The sequence below is a fragment of the Capra hircus genome, chromosome 5, assembly GCF_001704415.2.
Source record: "Capra hircus breed San Clemente chromosome 5, ASM170441v1, whole genome shotgun sequence".
Classification (NCBI taxonomy): Eukaryota; Metazoa; Chordata; class Mammalia; order Artiodactyla; family Bovidae; genus Capra; species Capra hircus.
In genome coordinates, this window is record NC_030812.1 from 62,987,346 (window position 1) to 63,009,960 (window position 22,615).

The window sequence follows — 22,615 nt, forward strand, 5'->3', positions numbered from 1 at the left end:
GTCAAAATATCTGACACATGTTATTTAGTTTCTGTAAGTTGGGCTTCTATATTGTAGTGTCAAAGAGGCAAAGTCCAAGTTTTAAACACAAAAAGAAACTGGAGTCAAGTCAAATCATCCATTTTCAACTGTTTTGCCAGGGTGTGACATACCCAGCATGTCATGGGATGTGGAGTAAGTGGGCACCACCTTTGGAGAGAAGCAGACTGGCTACAACCTCCTTTTGTGGTGAGTGTTTTGGAATAACAGCAAGTTTCATATAGGAATGCTTTTGGCTTTAGATGAAGACCTTGCTAAATAGAATTAATTTTTACACATAACAGAAGTCCAGAGGTGAATGGTTGGTGGCTAGTGTTGATTCTGCCTGTAATTGGCCTGTGATCTATCCAGGGCCTGTGCATGTTCTGACTTCCTACGCCGCTGTCCTTAGAATGATAACTTTTTGCATTCATGCATATTCCTCATGTTCATAAAATGGCTACCACAATTCCAGGCATTAAGTCCACACTAAAGGCAGAAAGAAGAGGGGATGGGTGTCCTAACCACCTCTATTCTTTTCATCAGGAAAGAAAAAGCTTTCCCAATCCCCCTAGCAGGCTTCCAGTTTTATTTGCTTGGTCCTAACTGTGTCATAGGCTTTACTAACTGCAGCGAAAGCTGGGAAAGCCAGTGCCTAGATTTTCTAACATCTTTAATAGAGAAAAGTAAGAAAATAGTCATTGGAAGTTGTTGTAGGATTAGCCAACAAATATTTCTCAAAGTTGAAAGTAGAAGATATAGAATAGTCAAGGCCCCAGTCCTCTTCTTTTTACAAATGGAGAAATTAAAACTAAAATTTTAAATCTCATTTCCTTGAACTAAAATAGAAGTCCAGTGACTTGCTCAAGATCACATAGTTACCAAAGAATGGAGCAGGAGCTAGAACATTGGATTCTTGATTCAAAGCTTTCCTCACACTACTTTGTACACAGTCATCAGTTCAGTTCAGTCGCTCAGTCATGTCCAACTCTGCAATCCCATAGACTGCAGCATACCAGGCCTCCCTGTCCGTGTCCTCCCATCACCAACATCCGGAGCCTACTCAAACTTACGTCCATCACATCGGTGATGCCATCCAACCATCTCATCCTCTGTCATCTCCTTTTCCTCCCACCTTCAATCTTTCCCAGCATCAGGGTCTTTTCAAATGAGTCAGCTCTTCCCATCAGGTGGCCAAAGTATTGGAGTTTCAGCTTCAACATCAGTCCTTCCAATGAATATTCAGGACTGATTGCCTTTAGGATGGACTGGTTGGATCTCCTTGCAGTCCAAGGGACTCTTAAGAGTCTCCTCCAACACCACAGTTCAAAAGCATCAATATTTTTGTGCTCAGCTTTTCTTATAGTCCAACCTTCACATCCATACATGACCACTGGAAAAGCCATAGCTTTGACTAGACAGACCTTTGCTGGTAAAGTAACGTCTCTGCCTTTTAATATGCTGTCTAGGTTGGTCATAGCTTTTCTTCCAAGGAACGAGTGTCTTTTAATTTCATGGCTGCAGTCACCATCTGCAGTGATTTGTCATAGAGACCGTTTAATCAACTTTTGCTATTATCTTCCAGAAAAAAAAAAATGAAAAGGACATGATCCATTTTACCCAAAAGCAAATTAATAGTCCTTAAGTACTGATGTGACTTTAACTCCTGGGTCTCCAAATTTCACCTTGCTAACGTTGCCTCATTTGAAGCCATGCTGAGACTGGCCCCTCTGTGAGTCTCTGAGAGTAATCAGTGTTCAGAAGACTCTGCTAGGTACCCATCAATATTTGAACAAGAACAGCATGTGCTGCCACCAATATTTGCAAATTTTTTTTTAATGGGGGAAGAGGCCCAGGAAGACAAAAGCGACTTAGGCCACAAAAGTTAACAATGGGCTCACACAGAATTCGGATCAGAATTGAGGTCTGCTTAGTTTTTCAAGCTAGCATATCTTTCCTAACACAAGCTAACCTGTACGTTTTAGCTAAGGAGGAAGCTTTACTTCTCTGAATATATTTATTTGTTTTTCCCTCTCCTTCTTTGGGACTTCCCTGATAGCTCAGATATTAAAGAATCTGCTTGCAATGCAGGGACCTGGGTTTGATTCCTGGGTTGGAAAAACCCCCTGGAGAAGGAAATGGCAACCCACTCTAGTATTCTTGCCTGGAGAATTCCATGGACAGAGGAGCATGGTGGGCTACAGTTCATGGGGTCACAAAGAGTTGAACACAATTGGGTGACTAACACTTTGACTTTCTCTTCTTTACTTGCACAAGTAGTAATAGTGCTAGCAGCAGCAGTAGTAGTAGCAGCAATAGTAGTAATAAAGGATCCCAGGGAGTTTGGTGTGAAACATTCACCCATGTGCCTATTTTGTGTCTCATTTGGAAATGCATGCGCAGCTGAGATGCCTTTACATCTTTAATCTCCCCCATCCTTGGGAACCATTTTTGTCCCTTGCTTGTAGTTCAAGATCAACTCCACCTCCCCTACTGATCTTATACCAACTCTAGAAGAATGTAAGATTCTGCCCCAGCTGACCTTGACCTGTTTTCTTCAGATGATTTACTTATAAGGCATTTTATTTTGATTTGCCAGCAAACAAGAACAACTAGCAGCCACTCCCCATTCTTAGTGTTTTTATAGCCCTAAAATGGCTAATTTAAGAAATGATCTGATGCTCAAGGAAAGTTACCTGATCAAGGTCATAGGCTTTATTGCATTTCCCAGCTAAGGTGCGGCCTTGGTTTCAAAGAAGAGCACAGCAAAAATGTCATTAGAAGTAAACCCATGCTTGGGGATAAATGATTCTTACACTTAAAATATATTGCAGTTGGAAGAGTCTTTAGAAAACATCTAGTCACACTCATTGCTTCATATTTTTAATTAACTTTAATTTTTTAAGAAATAAAACTGACTTTATTCAAAGACATAGCTTTTTGGTTTTGTTTTCCCCTAGTTTTATTGAGATGGAAGAGACATACAGCACTGTTTACATTTCAGGTGTTCAATATAATTATTTGACTTACATACATCATGAAATATTTGTCGCAATAGGTTTAGTGAATGTCATCATCTCACACAGATACAACATCAAAGAAATAGGCAAAAAATCTTTTTTCCTTGTGATGATAACTCTTAGGATTTACTGTCTTACCAACTTTCATTTATAACATATATCAGTTTAGTTATCTTTATTATGTTGTATGATACACCCCTTGTACTTACTTATACCTGGCAATTTGTACTTTTTGATTGCCTTCATATGATTTCCCCTCTACCAACTCCTGCCTCTGATAGCCACAAATCTTAATTCTTTTTCTAACTCCATTGTTTTATAGTAGAGGAGACTGATGCTCAGGGAGGGGGAAAAAAGATACAAATTTTCATGGAAAGTGAGGACAGAACTGGGGACTCTGTCATCCCCAGTTCAGCTACTCCTCTCTGTCTATGCCATTCAATAAGCACCCTCCTCTTTCTCTGTGTTGACCACAAAGAGGGATCAAGGTACAGTTACAGCAATATGGGTGGAGAGCCCTATTGGGGTATGCTCAGGACCTATGGCTGTGATAGGAGATTACATTCAGCCACAATTGGAAGGATGAGGAAGAGTTGTCTAAAAGACAGGAAAGGACAATTTCAAACTGTAAAATTTCCTCAATGGAAGAATGCTTCTTGCTATGAGTAATTATTGGCTATTGTTGAATGGAAGAAGCAGGACTGAATTATTAAACAGTTAAGGTTAAAGGTTTTGGATTCCTGCAGACCTAGATTCTGGTCACTCATACCCATGTGACCTCAGGAAATTTACCTCCCGTCCCAAGCATTCTTGTAAAATGGGGATGACACTAGTACCCATGTTACAAGGTTGAAAAAAAAGGTTAAATAAAATCAGGGGTCCAGAGTACTCATCACAATACTAGAAATCACACAGAAAGCATTCAGTGCATCTTATATTCAATTCAGTTCAGTCGCCAGTCGTGTCCGACTGTTTGCAACCCCATGAACTGCAGCACACCAGACCTCCCTGTCCATCAACAAAGTCTACCCAACCCATGTCCATCAAGTTGGTGATGCCATCCAACCATCTCATCCTCTGTCATCCCTTCTCCTCCTCCCTCAATCTTTCCAAACAGCATCAGGGTCTTTTCCAATGAGTCAGCTCTTTGCATCAGGTGGCCAAAGTATTGGAGTTTCAGCTTCAGCATCAGTCCTTCCAATGAACACTTAGGACAGATCTCCTTTAGGATAGACTGGTTGGATCTCTTTGCAGTCCATGGGACTCTCAAGAGTCTTCTCCAACACCACAGTTCAAAAGCATCAATTCTTCAGTGCTCAGCTTTATTTATAGTCTAACTCTCACATCCATACATGACCACTGGAAAAACCATAGCCTTGACTAGATGGACCTTTATTGGCAAAGTAATGTCTCTGCTGTTTAATATGCCGTCTAGGTTGGTCATAACTTTCCTTCCAAGGAGTAAGTGTCTTTTAATTTCATGGCTGCAATCACCATCTGCAGTGATTTTGGAGCCCAGAAAAATAAAGTCAGCCACTGTTTCCACTATTTCCCCATCTATTTGCCATGAAGTGATGGGACCAGATGCCATGATCTTCGTTTTCTGAATGCTGAGCTTTAAGCCAACTTTTTCACTCTCCTCTTTCACTTTTATCAAGAGGCTCTTTAGTTCCTCTTCACTTTCTGCCATAAGGGTGGTATCGTCTGCATATCTGAGGTTATTGATATTTCTTCCAGCAATCTTGATTCCAGCTTGTGCTTCTTCCAGCCCAGTGTTTCTCATGATGTACTCTGCATAGAAGTTAAATAGATGGTTATCCCCTGACCTTCCCTATTTGCATCATCTAAACTGGAGCTCCCACCTCCCACTCCCAGGGTATTTGCTCCAGGAAAGGAGACCACCTTCTCCACACCCACAGAGGAATCAGATCTGTAGCTCTTCTTTATAGACGATATGTCCTGGAACCTTTGCCTTATCAGTCTGAGGAAGTCTAAGGTTAAAAAAATTAAAAGTGCTCTATCATTCTGTACACAATAGCAGCATTAATAGTTGATGTTTGAAAGTGAAAGTGTTAGCCCCTCAGTCATGTCTGACTCTTTGCAACCCCATGGACTGTAGCCCACCAGGCTTCTCTATCCATGGACTTCTCCAGGCAAGAATACTGGAGTGGATTGTCATTCCTTTCTCCAGGGGATCTTCCTGACCCAGGGATCAAACCCAGGCCTCCCGCATTGCAGGCTGATTCTTTACCATCTGAGTCACCAGGGAAGCCCAGTTGGTGTTTGAAAGTGAAAGTGTTAGTTCCTCAGTCGTGTCTGACTCTTTGTGACCCCATGGACTGTAACTCACCAGGCTCCTCTGTCTGTGGGGTTCTCCAGGCAAGAATACAGGAGTGGTTGCCATTTCCTTCTCCAAGGGATCTTCTTGATCCAGGGATCAGACCCAGGTCTCTTGCACTGCAGGCAGATTCTTTTACTACTAGCACCACCTGGGAAGCTCTAAAAAGCAGCCCTCTTGGCTTGGTTCCATTGGGACTTGAACCCAGGACCTTCTGTGTATCAAGCAGATGTGATAACCACTATGCTAGTTGGTGTTTGCTGCTGCTAAGTTGCTTCAGTCATGTCCGACTCTATGCGACCCCATAGATGGCAGCCCACCTGGCTCTCCCGTCCCTGGGATTCTCCAGGCAAGAATACTGGAGTGGGTTGCCATTTCCTTCTCCAACACATGAAAGTGAAAGTGAAGTCGTGTCTGACTCCTAGCGATCCCGTGGACTGCAGTCTACCAGGCTCCTCCATCCACGGGACCTTCCTGGCAAGAGTACTGGAGTGGGTTGCCATTGCCTTCTCCGTTGGTGCTTATGTAACACTTAATTAGAGCACCTTCACGTAATAACTTATTTGCTCCTCAAAACAACCTGGTAAGACAGAGATTTCACTTCCATCTGAAAAAAAAAAAAAAATGATTTGGAGGAATTGAGAGACTTCCTCAGGGGTCCTGATGTTCAGATCCTGGATTCCAGGTCAGGCCTTTCATAGCCAGCTTGGCCCACCTTGGAAAGATGGGATTTCATTTCTTTGTCTGGAAGCTCTCTAAGCTTCCATTTCCTGAAGATCTTCCTTAGCGCTGGGTTATGGGATACAGCATTTCCTTTTGCTGCTCGCTTGTGCTGAAGCAAGAATTTTTTCCACTCATACCCAGAGGAAATTTCATATAGTAATTTTTTTGATTCAGTTAATATTTATTGGGAGTTCGCGGGGCTCGTGTCTCTCCACCAGATGTCACAGAGCTGCAGGAGATAGTGAAGGTGAGGTCACTGCCTCTAGCCCTTGTTATCTTGTCTAGACAAGATAAACATCCACACACAAGCAACTATTTACAAGGTTAAGTATTTCAAAGTAAGAAACTAAAAAATGTACCCATTTAGGAGGCCGATGAAGACAGTAGCTATCCTGGTCCTCCTGCCATCTTGAAATTTAACACTTTTCTGGCATTAAAAAAAAAATTGAGACACTGAAAAGCATGATCCTTTCATAGTTTGAAGTTCCTTATTTAAAGACCTAGGTGAATTATACATCAATATAATTATATCTCAATAAAACTGGGAGAAGAAAAATTTTTTAAATAAAGATATAGGTGATAATCCTTCTGAATTGTGAACCCTGAGAGATAGATACATAAATGCCTTCACTTTCTTTCTTTTTAATGTTCTGGCTATTTATTTACTTATTGGCTGTACTCTGAGCACGTGGGATGTTAATTTCCTGGTCCAGGATTGAACCCATGCCCCCTGCAACGGAAGCACAGAGTCTTAACCACTGGACCACCAGGGAAGTCCCTGTTCCTTCACTTTCTGTCTTCAGTACCCAATGTTGTGCCTGGTTGAATTTTTCAGAGTTCTGTCACATTTTTTCTCATTTTTTTCATTCCATTTTCTTGTAATTCCAAATCGAGGTGCCTGAGCCATCTCTGTTTAATCCTTCCATGGCATCTGGATGAAGTTAAAGGGTATCCTGGAGACCTTTCTCTCTTGGAGGCCTCTTTTTAGGCACGGTGGGAGTTGGCCAGCTCCTCTGCACAGAGGCAACCTAACTCCCACTCAGTGTGATTGGTCTTAAGTTGACTGCTGAACTCCAAATGGGTTGGATGGGCTTGCCTGATGACTGGTGAGTTTCCTTCAACTTTTCTTGTCCTAGGTTCCTATGCAGGAGCAGTGATTGCCATGCCGCTGGCTGGGGTGTTGGTCCAGTACATTGGATGGGCCTCTGTCTTTTATATTTATGGTGAGTGATTTGATTCCATGAGTTCCCATGGGTAACTGGGCTTCCTGGGTGGCTCGGTGGTGAAGAATCCCCTGCCAATACAGGAGATTCAGGAAATGCAGGTCTGATCCCTGAGTCGGGAAGATCCCCTGGAGGAGGGAATGGCAACCCACTTCAATATTCTTGCCTGGCAATGACGACCCTGTATGCAAGACAGGAAAAAAGACACAGATGTGTATAACGGACTTTTGGACTCAGAGGGAGAGGGAGAGGGTGGGATGATTTGGGAGAATGGGAATTCTAACATGTATACGGTCATGTAAGAATTGAATCACCAGTCCATGTCTGACGTAGGGTGCAGCATGCTTGGGGCTGGTGCATGGGGATGACCCAGAGAGATGTTGTGGGGAGGGAGGTGGGAGGGGGGTTCATGTTTGGGAACGCATGTAAGAATTAAAGATTTTAAAATTTAAAAAATAAAAAAAATTAAAAAAAAATATTCTTGCCTGGAGAATCCCATGGACAGAGGAGCCTGGTGGGCTACAATCCACAGGGTCATGAAGAGATGTACAGGACTGAAGTGACTGAGTACACACGCACACCTGGGTAATTGATAGATATGGCATTTGACTATCTAATGGGGTTGGCTTAAGAGTTTACTGTGTGAAAATAGGGATCACTAAGACAAGTTTATCACGCAAATGGAATACTTGTCTAACGATGATTCATTTAATGTGTATATAAAAGTTAAATTTCTTAATGAGCAGAACATAATCTTTCTTTAAATACCAGCTAATAACAGAATGACAGGAAAAATCAACCAAATGCTTTCTCCTAGCTGAATATAGTGCCATTTGAAAATACTTTGAAATTTGACAAATTTAGAGGTGGAAGAAAATGAAACGATGTCATCAAGCTTTTTGTTTTTCAATTGCAGGTATTTTGGGGATTATTTGGTACATGTTTTGGCTGTTGCAAGCCTATGAGTGTCCAGCAGCTCACCCAACAATATCCCAGGAAGAGAGGACCTATATAGAGACAAGTATAGGAGAAGGAGCCAACTTGGTTAGTCTCAGTGTAAGTAGAGACGGAGAGATGAAGACTTCCCTCTTTTTTATGAGTATTTCTTTCGGTGATTGTGTTGGCCTCATAAGAAAAATAATCTATCAGTATATTCACTAAAAATCTCACTGTATTTTCACTTTCTAGAAATTTAATACACCATGGAAAAGATTTTTCACATCATTGCCAGTGTATGCAATCATCGTGGCCAATTTTTGCAGAAGCTGGACATTTTATTTGCTGTTAATAAGTCAGCCTGCTTACTTTGAAGAGGTCTTTGGATTTGCAATAAGTAAGGTAATATACAGTTTCTTGAACTTTAAATCTCTTACTTCTACTGTGAAAATCTTTACTTGATAAAATAATTACATTACTGATCAAAATTCATAATAGTTCTGTGACACCTAATACCCTGGAGGCCAGACAAGTTATGCATTCTATGCACAAACACATAGCTATTTAATTTCTTCCTAGTAAGGATCAGAGCTGTATTAAGCTGCTTTTAAAGATTTATGTTCTCACCATTCTCAAAGTGTTTCTGACGCTGACTCAAGAACTGCATATTGGGCAAGGATCAAAAGACTTAAGGGTGGGAGGTGTTTTTTTTTCCTATAAATTATTCAGGGAGGAGCAGTAAGAACCTTAAAGCTCATTTTGCAGGTCACAGTCATAGCTGTACTAATGTACTAAAGTACTGGTCAAGTACTAATGACCAGTACTTTATGGTTTAGAAAGAACCTTTTACAATGTCCCCGACCATTGCGATTAGGTTGCCTGTGTTTCAGGTAGGAAGAGTGTGGATGGTAAAACACAAGCTGTCATCCCGAAAGTATTAAGTCTCCTTCCCACAGGATAAAGAACAGAGGCCTAGTAGAGCTAGAAATCTGCATAGCTACAGGTACTGTCAGAAGTGACTGTGGAAGAGCTAGCTCAACCAGTAGTGGCTGCCATCAGGGAGCACTCACCCTGTGCCAAGAGTCTAACTGCCGTGTGCCAGGTAGTTGAACACCCACTGGGTAGTGGGGCCTCTGTGAACGACTTTAATAGACCTACCCATCTCCAGGAGCTTCCTGTCTGGTAGAGGAGACGAGTAGGTCTATTCTTAAAGTTGCTCACTCATTCATTGTTTATTCATTACAAAATTCAGGCCTGTCTCAGTCCCGTATAATTAGATGATTAAATTTGGTGGTGAGGGTGAGGGGCTCAGCGGAGATGGTGGGGGTATTAAAGAAGTACATCTCTCAGAAGTAGCTAAAAACAGCTCACTGTTTCTTTTCCTTCCAGGTGGGCCTCTTGTCAGCAGTCCCGCACATGGTTATGACGATCATTGTGCCTATTGGAGGACAATTGGCTGATTATTTAAGAAGCAGAAAAATTTTGACCACAACTGCTGTCAGAAAAATCATGAACTGTGGAGGTACTGTGGATTTCATAGGTGGCTTAAGCAGCTTTTGTAGAATGAGATGAAACTGAATTGCAAACCATATTTTTGAGGTTATGTCTAAGCACTGAGAAGGCTCTTAAAGGCCCCGAAGTCCATCACACCTAGTGGTGTGTGACCATGGTGTGACCATGCCTAGTGGTCATTCAGCCTGTGCTTGTGCAACCTGAGATATGACAACTTGGGAATCCCTTGGTGCTCCAGCGGTTAGAACTCTGTGCTCTCACTGACAAGGGCCTGGGTTCAATCCCTCGTTGGGGCACTAAGATGTGGGGTACTATTTTGGTCATGTGGTCAAAAAAGAGATATTTTTAAAAAATATATGACAGGGAAGCCTGGCGTGCTGCTGTTCATGGGGTCTCAAAGAGTCGGACATGACTGAGTGTCTGAACAACAACATAGAAGATGGAAAGTGTGACTGAGGTAAAAAAAATCCTAGTCTGGCTGAATTGGTTGCCTGTGTGAACTTCAGGTTGTTTTAATATGAAATGAAAAAATTCCTCAGACCTTTCAATTCTAGTTCTTGTCAGCTTGGAATAGTTTCACTTTCTAGGATCTCTTGATTACCCATAAAGTTTAAATTTTATCCTTCAGCTCCTGAAACATACAGTCCTAGCATTTTCACTATAAATAGGAGTCACTTATGCTCTTAAATGATTTTTCTTTCTTTGAAAGTCTACTATTTGGCAAAAATCTTTTTTTTTTCCTTATTGATGAATCAATGTATCATTTATAGGTTTTCTTAACACAATGTCTTTATTCTAATTCTTTTGGGGGAATTAACTTTCTGGTTCCACTTTTTTGATAGTGTTAAGATAAGGGAAGTTTGAGCCATGTACCTTGTATAAGACAGGCCAGTTCCAAAACACAAATAGTATACAATGGTGTGTGTGTGTGTGTGTGTGTGTGTGTGTGTGTGCGCTCAGTCATGTCCAACTCTTTGCTACTCCCTAGACTATAGCCTGCCAGGCTCCTCTGTCCATGGAATCTTCCAGGCAAGAATACTAGAATGGGTTGCCATTTCCTTCTCCAGGGGATCGTCCTGACTCCAGGATTGAACCCACTTCTGCATCAGCAGACGGATTCTTTACCACTGAGCCACCTGGGAAGCCCTTATTACTACTTGTTATTAATTTTGTTTCCACAATTTGAATTATATACAGGGAAAAATAACCTACCAATGCAGGAGATACAAAAGACACTGGTTTGATCCCTGGCTCAGGAAGATCCCCTGGAGGGAGAAGTGGCAACCCACTCTAGTATTCTTGCTGAGATAATCCCATGGACAAAGGAGCCTGGGGGGCTGCTGTCCATGGGGTCACAAACAGTCGGACACAACTGAAGCAACTGAGCGTGGATGCACGGTTCATTTCAGTTGCTCAGTTGTGTCTGACTCTTAGTGACGCCATGGACTGCAGCACTCCAGTCTTCCCTGTCCATCACCGACTCCTGGAGCTTGCTCAAACTCATTTCCATCGAGCCATCCAACCATCTCATCTTCTGTCATCCCCTTCTCCTGCCTTCAATCTTTCCTAGCATCAGGGTCTTTTCTAGGGAGTCAGCTCTTTGCATCAGGTAGCCAGAGTATTGGAGCTTCATCTTCAGCATCAGTCCTTCTAATGAATCTTCAGGATTGATTTCCTTTAGGGTTGACTGACTTGATCTTGCTGTCCAAGGGACTCCAGTAGTTCAAAAGCAACTGTTCTTTGGTATTTAGATTTCTTTATGATCCAACTTTCACATCCATACATGACTACTGGAAAAATCATAGCTTAGGCTAGACAGTCCTTTGTCAGCAAATTAATGTCTCTGCTTTTTAATATGCTGTCTAGATTTGTCATAGCTTTTCTTCCAAGGAGCAAAATTCCATGGCTGCAGTTACCATATGCAGTGATTTTGGAGCCTTAGGAAATTAAGTCTGTCACTGTTTCCATTGTTTCCCCATTTATTTGCCATGAGGTGATGGGACATGGATGCCCAGTAATGGTATAAAGTCCACAGTTTAAAAAAATATTGATTAATTAAAATTTAAAAACTTTTAAATACAATTTTTGAGGCTGTTGTTCCATTTAGACTTGTTACAAAATAGTGGCTACATTCTTTGTGTTGTACAACGCATCCTTGAGCCTGTCTCACACCCAGTAGTTTGTACCTTCCACTCCCCTACCCCTATACTGCTGCTCCCTCTCTCCATCCTCCCACTGGCAAGCACTAATTTATTCTCTATATCAGTGAGTCTGTGAAGCTCACAGTTTAAAAAGCACCTCTGTGCCCATAATTTCACTGATTCTCTTTAGATGACCATCTAAAACAATCACTGATGCTTGCCCTAGTTCTAGAACAGTTTTGAAGAATGGATTCAGAAAGGTAAGCAACTTATTAAGGTTTACAAAAAAGTGCCTTGGCTTTCAACTTAATCTTGATTTTCCTTTCTTTCCTTTGCATTAATTATCAAGTTCCCACTACCTACCTGCCAGGCTCTGTACTATATCCACGGTACCTTCCCTGGATAATATCACAGTTTTGTCGGGGAAGGCAGAAACACAAATGAAAAACTACAGGGCAATGCTGAAAAGTTCTATGAAATGGTTAAGAAGAAGGAGATGTCAGTTTCACTGGTGGGGAGTGGCAGGGCTGTCAGCTTCCTAAGGAAAGCAATATTTGAACTGGACTTTAAAGAATAGTAGGGTTTCTCCAGAAATGAGAAGTAAGTGATGCGAGAGGAGCAGTGCAGGTGAAGGAACAGTCTGTGGAAGTACAGTACGGCACAAAACAGTGTTGTGATCAGGAAACGGTGGAGAGACGTGTGCAACAGTAGAGGGCTTTCCACGGGCTTCGGATGGTGAGCAAGGGGGTAAGAGTGACAGAAAATGAACCCGGGACAGCAGGAGGAATTTGTTATAGGCACTTAGTATGGAACCACTGACAAGCGTTTTAAGTAAAGGGGCAACTGATCAGATTTGTAGTTTATAAAAATAGTGATCCAGAGAATGGATCAGAGGAAAAAGATGGAAGACGAATAAAGAGGTTTTTGAAGTTGTCCAGGGGAGAGGTAGTGGCGATATTTCTAAGGCCAATGTCATGGATTCTTATCTGAACACTGAAGAAGAGAAAAAAGTCCAAGTTCATTCTGAGATTTCTGCTTTAAACATTTGATTACCATTCGTTGAGTCATGCCCATGGCTGGCGATCTTGCTCAACACCTTGTATACCCAATTTCATTTAATCTTCCAAAGCTCCAAGGTTGTATTATGAGCTTTTGGCAGGGAGGAATGAGGACTCTGAGAGATGAAGTGCTCGTCCAAGGTCACACCATTAGTGATTTTGAGATAGAATCTGAACCCAGCAGGAATCTGAACCCTGATAAAGTCTGGGTTCTACACACAGGCAGATAGATTAATTGAGAGAAGAAAGAGTGTGGTGGTGGTTTTTTGTATGTTTTGGAGTGAATATAGGGGACAGAGACTTGATTTGGGCCTGTTATCTCTGAGCTAACTCAAAGGACAATCGTGTAGCGACGTCTGGAATCAGCAGACGGTCTCTAGGATGAAGCATCATTTCACTGTCTTCTGCCTCCCAGGGTACTTCCTGTCCCTGGAAACAGTACTTATATCATCTTTCTATCTGCTATAAACTGAACATGTATGTGTTTTTTGTGTGTTGGTGAGAAGGATCTTCATCATTTCCTTACCCTTTTTTATTGTGCTGGATTCACTTATCTTGAATGAAAGGAGCAAAAAGTCCTTCTGTCCCACTGTATTTTATGTGCAAATATCTCATGGCATTATAAAGAGGCCTGAAGGCTTGGCAAACTTCTGAAAAGGAAGAATTTTGTCTTATGCTTTATAGGTGGTGAGGCTCTGCTTTATGTTTCAGATATTCACTACTGCTTTCTAATCACTTTTGGCAATAATAATACTATTTTATTTTTGTTTCATTTTCCATGAAAGACCATCACTGGTGTAATCAATGGAGAATCACTGACGGTCTTAGAAATGGCAGGGGGAACTACCCATGAGCAACTGATAATAAACATTCCTCATCCCATGGGCATCATTGTACCTCCTGGGACTATACAGTGTTTAAGGCACACCAGGAAATTGTTGAAAAGCTCACAGAACACCTGGGTAATATTAGCAAAGTTGTATAGTCAAGAAATATCCCTATAAGATTGTAAATATTGCACCAGAATATGTGTTCTAAAAGCTTGGGTCCATGAAAATAGATTCTTTGTGATGAATTCATGAATTTGGGCTGACTGACATGAAAATGACATTTTCCCCTGCTGTTTCCATTCACAGGTTTTGGCATGGAGGCAACCTTGCTCCTTGTGGTTGGCTTTTCTCATACCAAAGGGATGGCTATCTCCTTTCTGGTGCTTGCTGTAGGATTTAGTGGTTTTGCTATTTCAGGTAAAGTGTCCTTTGGGTTTCCAAATCTTTTCCATAGCAACACTTGGGAGAAAGGAAGGAAAGGATATTGAGCATCTACCTTTGGCAGCCAGGCCATTCCCAAGGCTCAGGGCCACTGGCTAGAGATTTTCATCTAGTGGGGATGATTTTGAGTATCACTGAGAACTGGGCTTAGGAGCCCAGCCAAGCTGGAATTATCACTACTTTCTCCATCTTGGGAAAGACAACATGCAGGAGCCGTCTCTGGGGCATGGGCAGAATGCGTGTTGCTGGGCAAAGTGGCACCTTCAAACTTTAGCACCAGGCCACCCGACCTAACAGAGACTCTTGTGACTCTTTTGATTCTCACTTCCTACAGGAGAACTGCTAACATTAACTCACAATCAAATGATGTAGTCATTTGACATAAAGTTATAGAATCAGAAGGGCTTCCCAGGTGGCGCTGGTGGTAAAGAATCTGTCTGCCAATGCAGAAGGTGCCAGGAATGTGGATTCAGTCCCTGGGTTGGGGAGATCCCCTGGAGGAGGAAATGGCAACCCACTCCAGTACTCTTGCCTGGAGAATTGCAAGGGCAGAGGAGCCTGGTGGGCTACAGTCCATGAGGTCGCAGAGTTGGACACGACTGAGCACATGCATACACACATAGAATCAGAAAGTTTTAAGGATGGAATTTTTCTTTAGTTTTCTGTCTCCTCCTTGGCTTTCATTTTCCAAACAAGGGCATGCAGGTCCAGAGAGGTGATGTGACTTGCTAAGCCAGCAAGACTTAAGAAGAATAGTAATGATGATGTGAGCTAACATTGATCAGGCACAAACTCTGTGCTGGGGGCTGTTCACAGCCCACTCGTGTATTAATCCCTGCAATTCTAACAGCTACCCTAGGGCCTTCAGTCTCCCCATTTTATAGAAGCAGAAACCAGCTACTGTATGAGCGGTAACAGCGCTAGCATATTACAGACTTCAGAAGTTCCCTGTGCAAAACTGGATGAAGAAGCAAAACTTAGGGATTTTTTTCCTATCTCTAAAAAAGATTATAATACTAAAAATTGTCATTTAATGGAACACTTGACATGTATTGCATTTCTGACAACATTGTGAAGCAAATGATATTACCATTATTTTACTGAGGAATAACTTTAGCTCAGGAAATGAAGGACTTTCCTATTGTTACACAACTGGGGACAAAGGAAGAACTAAGGTGTCCTGCCTGGTCTTCATGCCTGAGCTCTTTCCATGATTCTGGGCTGTCTTAAAGATCAAACAGGGTGATAACATCCTAGAACAGAAAAGCACCTCTGGTTTGACCTCTGGTCAAAATGACTCTTAAACAGGGCCTTGGTCTTATCAAAATACAGTTCACCCTTGAATGATGTGGGGGTTATGGGTGCTGATCCCCTACCCCACATAGTCAAAAATCTGACTGTACGGGAGTGGGTATCCTTTCCCTTCTCCAGGGAATCTTCCCAACCCAGGGATTGAACCTGGGTCTCCTGCATTGCAGGTGGATTCTTTACCAGCTGAGCCACAAGTGAAAGAAAGAGAAGTCACTCAGTTGAGTCCGACTCTTTGTGACCCCATGGATTGTAGCCCACCAGGCTCCCCCATCCCTGGGATTCTCTAGGCAAGAATACTGGAGTGGGTTGCCATTTCCTTCTCCAGAGGATCTTCCTGACCCAGGGATTGAACCCAGGTCTCCCTCATTGCAGGCAGAGGCTTTAACCTCTGAGCCACCAGGGAAGCCCAAAATACTGGAGTGGGTAGCCCATCTCTTCTCCAGTGGAACTTCCCAACCCAGGAATCAAACCAGGGTTTCCTGCATTGCAGGCGGATTCTTTACCAACTGAGCTATGAGAGAAGCCCTCCTATATAAAGTATTCCTCTGCATCCTGGGTTTTGTTGTATCCTCGATTTTGCATCTGAGGGTTCAGTCAACCACAGATCCTGTGCATGCGTGCTTGCATGCTTAGTTGCTCAGTCATTTCTGACTTTTTGCAACCCTGTGAACTGTACCCCACCAAGCTCCTCCATCCATGGAATTTTCCAGACAAGAATACTGGAGCTGGTTGCTATTTCCTCCTCCTAGAGATCTTTCTGACTCAGGGATTGAACCCGTGTCTCCTGCAATACTGTAGTATTTACTACTGACAAACAAATCTGCCTGCAACTAGACCCATGCAGCTCCAACCTACTTTGTTCAAGGGTCAACTATAAATAGAGCTGATGAATAGTTAAATTGGAAAAAAAAGTTTGCACTTAAAGTAGCCTGAAGCTAACAACCTGGGTTTAGGGATGCAAAGACTTAGGTGTAAGGCCCCTCTTTAGTACTTACTATTTACAGAAGGCAAAAAAAAAAAAAAAAAAATGCTGAGTTATTTAAATCCTCAGCCTCAGTTTCCTTATCTAGAGACTAGAGAGATATAATGGCAACTTCATCGGGTTGTTGGGAGATTGCAATGAACTGAGGTCATTCTTTCATTCCTTTACACTTCCCAAGAGTCAGACACTGTTCTTGGCACAGCAGATACTGCAGTGAAAAAAAGAAAAGTTTCTGTCCTTATAAAGTTTACATTCTAGTGGAAATAAAGCTTTTGAAGATCTTAGTCCCAGTACTAGATGCATAAAACAATTAAAAAATATTCACTACGGTTGTTCAATTATTATTCAATCTAGCCCAATACTTCTCAAAATTTAATGGTGCATGCAAGTCACCTTAGGATCTTGCAAAAATGCAGATTCTGATTTAGCCAGTGTAGAGTGGAGCCTGAGATCCTGCATTTCGAGCAGTGAAGTTGACACCACTGATCAATAGTCCACACTTGGAGTAGCAAGGATAGAGCAGTCATGAATTGTTCCCAGCAGGATGTTAAGGGACATCTTCTTTTGATAGCCCTGTAATGCAAAAGAGATTCATATCCTGTCCACAGAGATATTGAAATATTCAGGCTCATATTGTCCCCAGATTGCCAGTTTAAGCAACAATGAAACGGACAGAAATTTTTTTTTCCAGCATTTACACCGTGCTGGTCACTTTTAAGGTATGAACTCATTTAATCCCTGTAGCAGCCTGATGAGAAGAGTATTGCTATGTTCATTTTACTAGTGAGAAACTGAGGCTTGGGAAGTGACTTAACTTACTCAGGTAAATTAAGTGATTGGAACTGGAATAATGGTTTATCTGATCCAACAGTGAGACTATGGGAGGGACTATGGTCATGGGAAGGATGATTCCTTAGGATCTGCTGTATGTCAACTTTATAAGGAGTTAATAGGGATGCCAAGGGGGACTTGCTCAGTTTAGGAACTGATTATAAATATAAGAGCTGAGACAGGGGAGATTAGAAAGATACAAAGAATGGGTGATATCTGCTTTAGAAGATGTCCTATGTAGAGAAGACAGACTCTCTCAACTTGTGTGTAACTTGCTTTATGTGTCTGCTTCAAAAAAAAAAAAATCTATTAGTATCTCAGTTTCTCAATGATTTTTCCCCCAAACCCCAGGATTGTGTAGCTAGAAACCTAAATGGCTTTTCTCATATTATCTTTAGCTGAACGCAGATGTCTAGGCTTTGTATCAGAATATAATACTCGCCAATCATATTAATTGCTTCTTATCTCTGGGTTCTTTTCTAATAAAGTGTTTATCACATTCAAATAAATAGTAAGATTAATTAATCTTGCAGCTGTTTTATATTCTGATATTCTGCCACTTTGGTGTGAAAGAGAAGGTATGTTTATTCCAGAAAGGTTTTCTTAAAATTCTCCCTGAACAGAGGTAGGAAATAAAACAAGCAGCCAATAGGCTGGTTTAGAAATTTTTTTTAAATTATATTTTTAGTTATTTGCACAAAATAGAGCATTAAAAAGCAAGACAAGGGAAAATAAAAATATGAGTAAATAAGACCTATAACCCACTGCTGTAATTTCAGAGTTCAAGTTGGTAATTAATTAAACAATTATATATAGAGTACCTACTATGCACCGGACACTTTGCCAGCTCAGGGAAGTACACTGGGTAGATGGAGGTTGTACTGCAAAGAACATGTTGGCTTTCACCTCTTTGCACCTATGTAATTGACATATATTATTTATCTTAATTCTTACAACAGTTTTATAAGAATGATCATCCCAGTTTATATATGAAGAAGCTGAAGTTCAGAAAGATTAACTCGTTTGTCCAGGTTTGCATCTCAATTAAACAGCCAGATCCAAGGTCTGACTCTAAAATGCAACCCTAGGCTACACTGGCAGAGTTGGTTCCCAGTGCCCAATGCCTCCTCTTTCAAAGCCTTGTCCCTCTGCCTTCCCACTTCCTTCATTCCACTCATCCTTTTCTCCTGAAAAACAGATGAATAGTGAGGTACTGGTGATTTTTTATTTTACCACTCCCTGCAGCATTACCTATTCATAAAAGACCCCAGAGTGACGGGTGTGTTTTACAGTGGCAGCAATAGCAGTGATGCTGATATTGGCACCGTGATAGTTGCTAAAGCTCAGCTGTTTGCCAAGAGCTCTCGCATACATATTTCCCCTAAGTCTCATCTCACAGCATCTTTATGAGTTAAGGAGTAATATGATCCTCAAAATAGAGATGAGGAAACAAAGTCCTAAAGATGACTTGTATAAGAGATAAGAATAAGATTCGAATCCAGATTTACAAATTCCAAATCAAGTATGTATGTTGAAGTGTTTTGTAAATTACAGAGGATCCTGCAAATGTTTGTATAAATCTTTCTTATCCAAAAAGAGCCCTTTATAATATGCCCTGTGGTACTAAGGCAGACCTACCTGTGGTAGCCTTTTGGGAGTGAGCTGAGAGCTAGAAAGGAGGATATTATGCAGCAAGATATAGTTTTAATCACACTGTATGTGATTGTGTGGGCTTACCTGGTGGCTCAGGTGGTTCCCTGGTGGCTCAGTGGTAAAGAATCTGCCTGCAGTGCAGGGTTAAGAAGATCCCCTGGAGAAGGAAATGGCAACCCACTCCAGTATTCTTGCCTGGGAAATCCCATGGTCAGAGGAACCTGGAGGGCTACAGTCCATGGGTTGCAAAAGAGTCGAATACAACTTAGGAACTAAACAACAGCAATGTGATTGTGTGATGGCTTACTCTGAATATGTGTGGTCCAGGCTGTGCTTTTCAGTATTGCCCCAAACATCATTATTTTGGGGTTTCAAGCCGAGAAGGTAGAGGTGCCATAATTCTCCCCATGAAGAACCCATTTTAGCCATTGCTAATGCAATTCATGGGGTCACAAAGAGTCAGACATGACTGAGTGACTGAACTGAACTGAATCAATCACACCATGGTTTTCTGCTATGAGCAGACACAGCCTGACAATCCTCAAGCCAGTCCTTTTGGTAAAGGTATCCATTAGTAGAGGAAAGAGATTGATGAGAGTTGGGGAAAGCTAAATATTTTCCAAAATGTATTTGGAATTCTGTTCCTGAGTCTGATTTTGAGATGTTTGGCTTCACTGTAGGTTTCAATGTCAACCACTTGGATATTGCCCCTCGCTATGCCAGCATTCTCATGGGAATCTCAAATGGAGTGGGAACCCTCTCTGGAATGGTCTGTCCCCTTATTGTGGGTGCAATGACCAAGCACAAGGTAATGGTTTCCTTTGGGGTTGTGGGTTACAGTATGAGAGGACTGAAATACTGTACAAAGTCTCAAGGACCTATCCCAGCCTGTGTAAATGTGTATGTCCTTGACTTGGCTGAGTCACTTGAGCTTCTATTTTTTTTTTCTTCTTTTAAAAAAATTATCATTTATTGATGGCAGCAGGACTGCTTGATGTTTGGTTCTATGTTTCTTAAACTGAGAAATAGAAGGGGTGTGTGTGTGTGGGGTGTGTGTGTGTGTGTGTCTGTGTGTGTGTGTGTGTGTAGAAGAAGTGATAATACCATAAAGACTGTTTAAAGACACAAAAAAGAAACTGAGGCAATCATCTCAAGATAAATAAATTACCCAAGGTTGTTTTATAATTCCAAGTAATTAGACTTTATCACCATTTCCAATTATTGCTTAGCATGCTCCAGCATGAAAATATTAGTGCAGTTATACTTCCTTATTATGAAGAAAACAAACAAGACATTAATGACCCTTCCTAAGAACCTACGCAGGTGCGGCAGCAGGTCGTTACTGCACGTTTGTATATTTAGACTAAGGTGGGTAGTACAGGAGGATCCCAGATCCATCCAGAATTCAGCCACAGGCCACATTCTTCATCTCTGTCTTTGAAAGGGTTTTAGATATGCTGCCTTCTGCAAATTAACATGTTTGATACTATGGCATTTTTACCCAACTATTTCTTTGTTGTTGCACATCCTATTAAAAATATAACTTCAGAAATTCTTCCTGTTTCTTGGAGAAGAAAGTGTGGGATAACATTTCTTATTTTTGATAGAAAAGAAAGGTGGGCTCTGATGACTTTACGGGCAGAGGAGCCAAACTATCTCTCTGTTCATGAGATGATAGGATTGGTAATATGATTATTAATTCTGTTATTAAATCTTTCAACACAAATTCCCATTATTTTTTATACAATATATTTTCACAGAAGATATGATTATACATAAACTACTGGCAGTCCAAACTGAGCATTTTCGTGACTCAAATTGTCATGTATCCAAAGCAAGCACGAAGGAGACCTCTGATATTTACAATGGTGGGTTCCTAAAGCAAATTTAATTTAACCTCATTTGTATATTTAGGAGAGCTGTGAAATGGTGCAGCAAGGATCTTACAGGATGTTTATTTTATAAAGTATTTTTCTAAATTAAAAAAAATGCATATTCACTGTAGTCTTAACTTTGATTTTTTTAAACACTCAAATTCCATTTGGGTCCTGGGCATGCATCTGCTACACGTCTTCCCAGGAAGCACAGCATTGCTTTGGGGTGACTAAGTGCTTTTGTCCCAGTGGAGGACTCCAGAAGATACTGTTAATTTCCGTTTTTGGTTAAAATATTAATTGGTACTGTTTCCTTGTTCAGACCCGTGAGGAGTGGCAGAATGTGTTCCTCATAGCTGCCTTGGTGCACTACAGTGGCGTCATCTTCTACGGGGTCTTTGCTTCTGGGGAGAAACAGGAGTGGGCAGATCCCGAAAACCTTTCTGAGGAGAAGTGTGGAATCATTGACCAGGATGAATTAGCTGAGGAGACAGAACTCAACCATGAGAGTTTTGCAAGTCCCAGAAAGAAGATGTCATATGGAGCCACCACCCAGAATTGTGAAGTCCAGAGAAAGGAATGGAGAGGACAGAGAGGGGTGACCCTCAACGAGGAAGAGCTGACATCCTACCAGAATGAAGGGGAAAACTTCTCAGATGCATCCTAATGTCTGAGGGGCACTTTTGGCTCCTCCGCACTCTAGAAAGTATCCATACCCATTTTCTTCTCCATAGGCTGGCTTGCCAGGGGGTAACTCTAGGGACATTGCACGTCAGGGAGCAGGGAGAGATTTACTCAGCAGTAGGAAACAACTTGCTCTAAGTTCATTAAATGCATGGCTGTAAGTTTTTTGATTTGCAGTTGATCCTTATCTCAAAGAATAAACTATTCAGGAAGGAATGATTGAAAGAATAAGAGACAAAATGCCATGTTTTTCAAAGAAAAATGGAAGGAAATAGGGATATTTGGCCTGAAGGAGAGAAAAAAATAGCTGTTACTACCTTTCTGAGAGCAGCCATGCAGGGGTGGGTTTCCTATTCCTAATAAAGGCCACTGCTTTAAAAGGCCCTCTATTGTGCCAGATGCTTTATTACATTCTCATTTAATCTCCACACCCCATGATATAACAATGCTTATCCCCATTTTACAACTGAGGAAAAGAAAGCAACAAAAGATGGACTTGCTCAGGGTCATCCTGCCAGAGACAGTGCTGAGATTGCGTGCATGCATGCATGCTCAGCCATGTCCAACTCTTTGCAACCCCATGGACTTCAGCCCTTCAGGCTCCTCTGTTCATGGGATTCCCAGAGAAGAATACTGGAGTGGGTTACCATTTCCTACTCCAAGTGTTGAGATTGGTGGAGTCCAAAATAGATGTCAATTTTGGAGAAGAAGGTTTTGCTTCAGGTTAGAAGAGATATTTTTAATAATGAAAACTGTAAATGGAGTGTGTTGTCATGTGGATAATTCCCTATCTTGGCAGGCATGGAGGATGGAGAACATTTGGGTTGATGTGGCAGAGAACATTCAAACATCATATGGGGGACTGGATTCAAAGATCCTTAGGGCCCTAGGTAATCTGAGAGCCAAATGAGTCTGTGAATTCATGTATATGTGAAAGTTGCTAAGTCGTGTCCAACTCTTTACGACCCCACGGTCTGTAGCCTGCCAGGCAACTCCGTCCATGGGATTTCCCGGGCAAGAATACTGGAGTGGGTTGCCAT

The 22,615-nt window shown here is 41.6% G+C and overlaps 1 protein-coding gene across 2 annotated transcripts in view; it reads left to right on the forward strand.

The window, feature by feature from the left end:
* The window catches only part of SLC17A8 (solute carrier family 17 member 8), a 39,367-nt gene extending 17,225 nt beyond the window's left edge, over nt 1-22,142 (forward strand). The window contains exons 5-12 of one of the 2 annotated variants that reach the window (XM_005680499.3): nt 141-228; nt 7,236-7,322; nt 8,239-8,378; nt 8,511-8,660; nt 9,648-9,780; nt 14,106-14,216; nt 19,698-19,825; nt 21,214-22,142. In XM_005680499.3, the coding sequence (XP_005680556.1) occupies nt 141-228; nt 7,236-7,322; nt 8,239-8,378; nt 8,511-8,660; nt 9,648-9,780; nt 14,106-14,216; nt 19,698-19,825; nt 21,214-21,558 (1,182 nt within the window). In that variant the 3' untranslated portion in view covers nt 21,559-22,142. The remainder of the gene's footprint in view (nt 1-140; nt 229-7,235; nt 7,323-8,238; nt 8,379-8,510; nt 8,661-9,647; nt 9,781-14,105; nt 14,217-19,697; nt 19,826-21,213) is intronic. The other variant, XM_018049101.1, reaches the window with a different exon arrangement.